This window comes from Hypomesus transpacificus, chromosome 20 (genome assembly GCF_021917145.1).
Source record: "Hypomesus transpacificus isolate Combined female chromosome 20, fHypTra1, whole genome shotgun sequence".
Classification (NCBI taxonomy): domain Eukaryota; kingdom Metazoa; phylum Chordata; class Actinopteri; order Osmeriformes; family Osmeridae; genus Hypomesus; species Hypomesus transpacificus.
In genome coordinates this window covers 2271958-2280480 of record NC_061079.1, presented here as the reverse complement: position 1 = coordinate 2280480, position 8523 = coordinate 2271958, and the positions used below count along the sequence as shown (strand labels likewise).

Below are 8523 nucleotides of genomic sequence, written 5' to 3'. Positions count from 1 at the left end.
GTTGCCTAACAATTGATTTGTCCTGATATGTCACACTGTCTGAATTTATTGTTATATATGACTTTTGCACTTTACTGTTATTATTATGAATATAAAAAACTTTATTCAAAAACTCAGACATTTGGATAGTTTATTGACTTGCACAAACACACACACAGTGAAACCATACATATAATACTATGTACATCTTTATTGTCCACTCCACATAGTGGTATAACCCACACGAAGGTCACATTGGTATCAGTGCCAAAGATTAATTAATACAGAACTGAAAAGGTTGATCCAAACATATAAAGTGCATATAATCACCTTCAAATAAGTGCATTGTGTTGAGTAGAAAACATTCTAAATATGTATTTCAGAATTTTCACTTTCGTATAATCTTTTGGGTAACACTTACATTCCGAACATGTAAGTTTAAAGGCATAAGTACCAGAACAGGTTCAGGAGTGTTCTGGTTCTGGAGTTTTCAACACTAATCAGAACCTTTCAACCCCTTCCCCTGCGTTGCCACAGCGATACCCACAAGGGCGTGGCGAATGGTGCGTCCATGGAGGATGTACCCTTCCTGCTTCACCAAAGCGATGGTGGAGGGCTCCACCTCCTGGTGGGCAGATGTGTGGCAGACAATCTGGTGCTGGTAGGGGTCATACCTGGACCCTATTGGCTGCATCTTTTCCAGGCCGTGCTTGGAGAAGACCTCTTGGAGCCTGGCCTGGACTTGGGCCAGCTGCCTGGACACCCTACCGGTCTGGTCCTGGTCCACCTCCAGGCCCTCTCCCCGTGCTTCTGCAGTGATACGGTCCAAGCTCTGGCCTTCATCTTTTCCCCCCTGTGAGTGTGCAGTAGTCTGACCCATATCCCCCTGCTTACTGGTAGTGGATTGGTCATGACTTCCATGTACCTCTTTAGTGGTCTGCTCCAATAGGTCAACTACATCCACCAGGTCCCGACAAAAGCTCTGGATCCCTGTGGGAGAGGGGTGGAAGATACCATGTTATTATTCAGAAGACAGTAGGCTTTTTACGGCCATGCTGGAGAGAGAGCGCTTAAGTCAAGAGGTATTTAGGGCACATTTCTGGAGAGAGGGCTAGGTCAAGGGGTATTTTCGACCTACCTCTGACTCCCTCCTAGGAAGAGAGCTAATAGGATAATGCTGACATGGAACTGCCTTATTTGTGATTGACACATCTGTTTCCTTCTCTGCTTGTTTTACTGACCATACCTCAGAGAAACTTTGCAACTGACAATATCAGTGTCTTTGATCTAATCATTTTTCTTGCCTGGTGTTACTTCGCTCCCCTGTCAGTTGTCTGACAAATACTATACAAATCCCAGAGCTCAAAGTCACACTGTTGGTGCAGGATGAACTCTTTTTCCCTCAGGCCTCACCAAACAACTTGGCGTCCTCAACAAACTTTTGTGTTCTTCTGCGGACCAAGTCAGAATCGGCCATGGCTTTGTTGTATTGCTCCTGCAACACAAAATAACCACACAGATGTTAAATGCTTATGTGATGTTTGGTTTAAATGCCGTATGGCCGTTACAAGTCAGTGATGGGGTTCTGTGACACACGCAAATGTTTCATTTTAAGAGACAGCAGAAAACTAAAAGAAATGGCTATTAAAAATCACATTTAACTAACATGACATTGAAAAAGAACATTGACGAATCCGTAGCAGACAGTCTACACATCCACAAACTACATAACTGTTTGTGTGAGAGGCGTGTTTCTTACCGTGAGGTCTCTGACCTGCTTCTCCAGCTGGCAGGCTTTGACCTCTAGAGCCCTGACCCGACTCCCTGGCAGGCCGAGGTCATCTGTGGGGTCATTGCCACAACAAGTATCATCACCTTTGCTGCTCTGTTTTGATGCAGTGCTGTAGGTGCTAATAATAGAGATGGAAAAAGAGAGAGGAGGTATTTGTAGGAAAAGAGACGGATTCAGGGTGAGGGAGAGATGTACGGAGAGATAATGAGGGAGAGAGATGTAGGTAGAGAGATGTAGGGAGAGAGGGAAACAGAGAGAGTTGCAACAAACACTGTCAAACAACATTTCTTAAATGGTGTGTTATGGTGGAGGATCTTACAATGATCTTGTACAATAGGTATGAGGTTTGTAGCAGTTAGTCTCATCATCCCCCCAAAACATAAAAACCACTAGAGACTACATACATACATTATACACATGGGGCGGCTGGTATAAATGGGCTAACAGGGCTAAGCCCTCTCTATCTTTTACAATTAAGTCGAGACATTTTTTGTAAAAAAAAAAAAAACCAAACGCATCAGCTACCATTCATCTTCCTAGTGTGTGACAGATTTTGAGGCATGGCCCCTTGGTTTGCTGCTAGTTTGGGATAAATTAATTCAGCCCAAAGGCCACTGACTTTTGACCAATGACAGCCGGGGTGCTACTGTACAGAGTGGGACTTGTGAATGACAAATGTCTGGCATGCTCTCATGATGTGTTGCCTATGTGGGCTAAATTAATTCAGCCCACAGAGGCTGTTTTTTGACCAATTTTTGTTTTTTACAGCGGTATAGAAAGTCAGGTGCTAGTGGAGCGATGTGTGATAGAGTGGGGAACGTGATTGTTGAGATGGCTGGTGTTAGAATAATTTTGGATCAGGTGGATCCTTTACTTTGTCACCTGTTATCTTTGTTATCTTTTCCTTTGTTATTTCTTTGTTATATCGTAGCTTATTGTTGTAGAGCACTTATAATAACAAGGTAGGCTATATAATTTTGTTGTTGCAACTTATCTCGGATGTAATTCTGCATTTACTGCAGCGTGAACTACTGATGAATGAATAGTCTACACTTTTTTAACCCAATATCACCACCTGCCGTCACTGTATACACATATTACATATATTATATGTATACTTCATATACATAATATGTAGTACACTAAAGCATTACATTACAACACTTAAGTGCATTTAGGTGCCACTGTCTTTCCACAGGCAGTCAGTTTGCTGAACAGCTGACGCACTCATTTGAATTTGCCATTATGTTACGTGACGTTATCGTGTACTGTATGTATGTAATATCTATGAATATGTATGTAATGTATATAATGCATAGCCTACACATCTATAAAGGTTTTTGATGGTTTTGTTGTCTTTCAGGGATGACGTCAGTGTTACCCTAATGAAAGCCTGAGCACATCTGTATTTTTAATACACATGACAATAAAGTTAAACTTTGACTACTCTTATCTAAATCTCTACATCGTCTTTTTTTGAGACTTAGCACTTATAGGCACTAGCATTACTGCTAGGCTACATACCTCCTCCTAGGTCCCCCAATTTGCGCCATCAACCCCCGGCCCCCCGTTGTTGAGGAATGTATTCTACTGTACTGCTCAAACTCAGTTTCTTGAGAATACTTGTTAGATTAGCAATGTAGTAGCCTAAAGGCCACATGGAAGCAAAGTGAAAATCGTATCGATGGGGACAACGAAGTGCAACAGTACACCTAATTTACAAATATGTAATTTGCCCAGTATCTCCTCGGCAATTTTAGTTACGAACGAATGAACAACGTTTTTATTAATTTCTGTATCGTACTTTCATTGAACAGTCTCGAGATGTCCAAATCAGCCACGTCAGAAAGAGGGATACTTGGACTAACCTGAAATGACCCCATATCCAGTGCCTTAATCTGCAGACAACGGCTATAGTAGCTCTGCTGGTGGAGATATTATGGATGGTCATCATCCTTCTGAAACTCACTTCAGAGATTACATTCTAGCTTCGAAGCTGCTGAAGGGGATTCGTTCACACTAACGTTTTAGTCATGCCGTAACTTCTAAAATGTTCACACGCACGTAATTGCTAACGTACGTCGTGCACTGCGTAGCACGTGTCCACGCATCCAGGAAGTCAATGTGATTCAAGAAGTCAACATTTGGAGGGTTGCTGTCTCACATTCTCACAATACGAGCCTAGGTAACTACAGTCTTTTAAGCAATATAATCTTATCATAGCCTGGTTTGTCTTATGTTGCTGTGATTTAAATAAATAGTTGGAATTGTTACTGTAACCACTACCAGACAGTCAGGAGGCTAGCTAGTCTCTTGGAAAAAAATATGCTGTGTTTGATGTTGCTATGGTAACGTTTTTTTTCCAGGACTTTCAGAGGTCCAGTAGCTAACTAGAGTAGTTGGTCTCATTTTCTACCCGTCTGAAGTAACACTTGCTTGTTCATAAAATTGCGTGGAACTTAACTAAAAGCGTCATAAGAACGTTGCTCAGTTAACCTGTCAGGTTTTACGAGACGTATTTAGCTAGCACTAAGTAACTAAAGTAGCATTCATTCGTTGTTGTTCTATTACTTCTCAGAAAAAATGGTCCAGATGCACGTGAAGCACGGTGATGAGAGCCAGTTTCTGTTTAACACGACCGTGGATGTCCCGGTAGAAACGGTCATCCAGCAGGTTGCTGCTATCTACAACGGGAGACTGAAAGTCGACAGGATATGCTCGGGTAGGTGACTGAAGCCTGAACTAAATATGATTGTTTACTCATCATTAACTCGCAACAACGTCGCAGCGACTCACAAGCTAACTTAGTGCTATACCTATCTAAATCCATTATTATCTTCCCCAGAAATATCAGAGCTAGCTGATCACGGAACCACTCTGCCGCCCAACATGCAGGGGCTGACTGACGAACAGTTGGTGGACCTGAAACTGAAGGACGAGTGGGAGGAGAGGTGTGTGCCCAGCGGCGGAGCGGTTTTCAAGAAGGACGAAATCGGGAGGAGGAACGGGCATGGTGGGAACCAGACGAACGCTTGAAGCGCATGCATGGATAGCTACATACACAAACGTGTTCACTCACTTTACACATCGCTATCGAAGAGTAATAGTGATAGTTGACTGAGTTTGCATCGAAGCACACTGTACACTTGACATTCAACTATCCTAAAACTGTTTCTCCGACTAGCGCCCAATGACAAGATGAAAGAGGTGCTAACTAAAACGATGGAAGAGGCCAAGGCACTCATCTCAAAAGTGAGTAAGATGTTACTGTAAACTATCTTGTGTTTCTCTTGTGATTAAGACTAGTCAACTCACAACCTGAAACAGAGAAATGGGTCGGGTTGTTTTTTCTTTTTTTCCTGCTTTTCATCTTTTTGTGTTCGTCTTTGTTGTTTATCAAGAAACAAGCCCAGGCTAATGTATGCGTTACTATGGAGATGGTGAAGGAGGCCCTGGACCAGTTAAGGGGTGCGGTCATGATCGTGTATCCAATGGGCTTGCCCCCCCATGATCCAATCAGGATGGAGTTTGAGAACCAGGAAGACCTTTCTGGAACGCAGGTGACTAAAAAACACTATTATGGAAATGAATATCCTAATGTCCCATGCAATGTAAATTGTATTGATTGACTGCCCGTGCTTTCATGTGTACATGTGTTTCCTCAATGGGGGAGGGGCGGGGTAGTGCCTGGACCTTTAAGAACTGTGTTCTGGATCACACACCATCTGTTTCTAACCACACAAGTTTTCTTTCGGTTGCTTACATGCATTGGTCAAAACTCAAGCCACTTTTTACATTTACATTACATTACGTCATTTAGCAGACGCTCTTATCCAGAGCGACTTACAGTAAGTACAGGGACATTCCCCGAGGCAAGTAGGGTGAAGTGTCTTGCCCAAGGACACAACGTAATTTAGTACAGTTGGGAATTGAACTGGCAACCTTCTGAGTGCTAGCCCGATTCCCTAACTGCTCAGCCACCTGACTCCCTATCCTATACTTTTTTTAAACTCTTCACACAGTCTGCAGTTACCCTTTTATCTGTTTGTTTATGAGACAAAAAACTGCAGAAATTACAATCAGCTGTTTTCAAATGATTCAATATTGTTAAATTATATATTAAGTAAATATATTGCTTTTTAAAAGAAATTTCTGTCTGGTTACTGCAGAAATGCACAACATTTGCAATAGTTCATGGATTTTGGAAAATGCGGTCATTGAATGCATTTTGTGTGAATGCAATGACAAATGAGTCACAGTTTAGTCCACGTACACTCTGTTTTGCTGACTGAGAAGAGTTTTGAAAACATGGCTTCAGCTTTCACCAATGCATCTAAGCAATCGTAAAAAAATGTAGTTTTACATTGATTTCTCTGTGTCTGCCTCCTCTCTCTTTCATTCACTTTCCCTTCCCTCTCTCCCTCTCCCCCCAGGCCTCCCTCCAAGTGATTCCAGAGGAGGAGTGCCAGCTGTGGTGGGCAGCCAAGGAGCTGCAGAGGGGCAAGAAGCTGCTGGAATACCTCGGCAAAAACGACAAGACCAAGATTGTAGTCAAGATCCAAAAGGTGAGGCCTCCACCACCTTCTCCTGTCTGGACCACATATCCCTAAAAAAACAGCTTCTCCTCATTTGAATCCAAATGTGATTGAAATTGTTTTGACTAAAATGTAGAAGCATTGAATCGATTTAAAGTGAGATGGGACGTATTTAATTTAAATTCAATCTGATCGCATTGTGAAACCTTGACGCAGTGGAAAGTGAACCCTCTCATTGTCCGCTGACCTGTGAGCTCATGTCCTGCTGTTCCCTCCAGAGAGGCCAGGGGGCGCCGGCGAGGGAGCCTCTGGTCAGCGAGGAGCAGCAGAAGCAGATGATGATGCACTACTACCGCAGACAGGAAGAACTCAAGGTGAGTTCCTGTCGTGACAGACCATATTCTCGACCTTCATTTGCTATTCAACATTAGACTTTATACTAAAACACTCAAACATTTACATCTCTCTTATAATGCCAGGAATCTCTGTTTGAATGTCTGCATTTGATTCCCATGATTATCAGGAGAACCGGGCACTCTGCAAAGTTCAACATTCCGAAAGTGTGCTTTTAATAATTCAAAGGAGTGCAGTCCCGCGATTGACGTTATTAAGATCAGCATTTCGACATTAAAAAAAACAATCCCCATATTTCATGTGCCTGTGCATGGGAACCCAGCCACTTCAGTCTGATTGGTCCCAGCCACTTCAGTCTGATTGGTCCCAGCCACTTCAGTCTGATTGGTCCCAGCCACTTCAGTCTGATTGGTCCCAGCCACTTCAGTCTGATTGGTCCCAGCCACTTCAGTCTGATTGGTCCCAGCCACTTCAGTCTGATTGGTCCCAGCCAATTCAATCTGATTGGTCCTCTAGTCATCCCCTTTCTGCCTCACCATGACACACTCCAGGACCCACACAGTTAACTGAGCTGCACTAAGCTAGTTTCGCGAGCCAAAACAATATGGATATAGCAAGCCGGAAACAGGCATTATTCATGTCAGTGCAATACAGAAAATCAGACAATTTTAATGATGAAATACTGACTACCGAACTTAGAAAAAGTATTAAAGATATTTTAAATGGATGGTTTATTTCAGTAGGTATAGCTGGATGGTTATTAGCTACAATTATTTTGCAGTGCCGACTGTTGGCATAACATTGAATCAGAATGCTTTCAAAGGGTTTCTTATATGGAGGAAATGCTGGCTAGCTAACACAACGACAATATAAAGCGGATACTCAGTATAGATCAGTGAAGATGTGAGATCATCATTAACAGTACATAAAACATTAACTGGCGGATTGGTATGGTTCCCAGGCTATAGCCAGTTTCTTAATCCCTAAAATATACCTCCTCTCTCTTTCTGTCTTCACCCCCCTTTTCACTGCCCCTCCATCTCTATCCCCCCTCACTCTCCACCCACCTCACTCTGCACCCCCCCCTCTCTCCATCCCCTCCCTCTCTATCCCCCCTCCCTCTCCACCCCTCGCCCTCACTATCCCCCTTACATTTCTTACATACATTTGTGTTTACTGATGTCAAAACTGCCTGCACGTCATTGCAAATGTTCACAAAACTCTCAACACCAAATCAACTATGACATTAATAATCACCAGCGTGTATCATAGACATGGGCATTATTCCTACCCCTTAAGCCTCCTTGGTCGGTTTCTTTAGGCGTGGATATAGCGACAGGAACAGGTAAACTGTCGTCACCAGCTGCATCACAGGCACTGCACTATTTATCTATAACAATTTTATCACGGACACTGTGCCTTATCTCTAGTTCAACTAATATGTGTGTGTGTCACTGGCATCTTAATCACCAACTGCATCATGGGCACTGTGCATTAGTAAATTAAATACCACAGTTTACCCAAGTCTTCCATTTCACTATTGACTGTTCATTTGTGTGTTGTTTGTATGTTGCACACATTAAACATGTTTGTTTGGTTCTCGTTCTGTTGTAGAAACTGGATGAGGCGGAAGATGACAGTCACTTAAATTCTGATTGGTCGGACAGACAGGCCTTAAAGAGACAGTTCCAGGGCCTCACCAACATCAAATGGGGCCCTAGATGAACAACAGCAAATGGAGCATTACTGCGTTGATCTATAACCACTGAATCCAATTGTGCTACAGCCTTCTGCGTGCAGCTACCAATGCCTTAACAGAATGGACAGCCATACTCGGACTCTAAATGACTTTGGTACATTACA

The 8523-nt window shown here is 42.9% G+C and overlaps 2 protein-coding genes across 4 annotated transcripts; one reads left to right on the top strand and one right to left on the bottom strand.

The window, feature by feature from the left end:
* Window positions 1-116: 116 nt before the first annotated feature.
* On the bottom strand, window positions 117-3841 carry grpel2 (GrpE-like 2, mitochondrial). Of its 2 annotated transcripts, none has more exons than XM_047042982.1 (4): window positions 3640-3841; window positions 1739-1889; window positions 1393-1474; window positions 117-969 (listed from the first exon to the last, which is right to left on the bottom strand). In XM_047042982.1, exons 1-4 carry the CDS (start codon window positions 3723-3725, stop codon window positions 476-478), a joined length of 813 nt encoding a protein of 270 aa, XP_046898938.1. In that variant the 5' UTR covers window positions 3726-3841; the 3' UTR covers window positions 117-475. The 2 variants fall into 2 exon arrangements, with proteins under 2 accessions (XP_046898938.1, XP_046898939.1); XM_047042983.1 differs by having other exon boundaries at window positions 1739-1880; window positions 3640-3826.
* Window positions 3842-3854: 13 nt separating this feature from the next.
* On the top strand, window positions 3855-8452 carry cfap298 (cilia and flagella associated protein 298). Of its 2 annotated transcripts, none has more exons than XM_047042980.1 (8): window positions 3855-3956; window positions 4350-4493; window positions 4617-4784; window positions 4956-5023; window positions 5173-5331; window positions 6205-6336; window positions 6585-6680; window positions 7933-8264. In XM_047042980.1, the coding sequence occupies exons 2-8, from the start codon at window positions 4355-4357 to the stop codon at window positions 8164-8166; spliced, it is 996 nt and encodes a 331-aa protein (XP_046898936.1). In that variant the 5' UTR covers window positions 3855-3956; window positions 4350-4354; the 3' UTR covers window positions 8167-8264. The 2 variants fall into 2 exon arrangements, with proteins under 2 accessions (XP_046898936.1, XP_046898937.1); XM_047042981.1 differs by lacking the exon at window positions 7933-8264 and adding an exon at window positions 8275-8452 and having other exon boundaries at window positions 3857-3956.
* The last annotated feature ends 71 nt before the right edge of the window (window positions 8453-8523 follow it).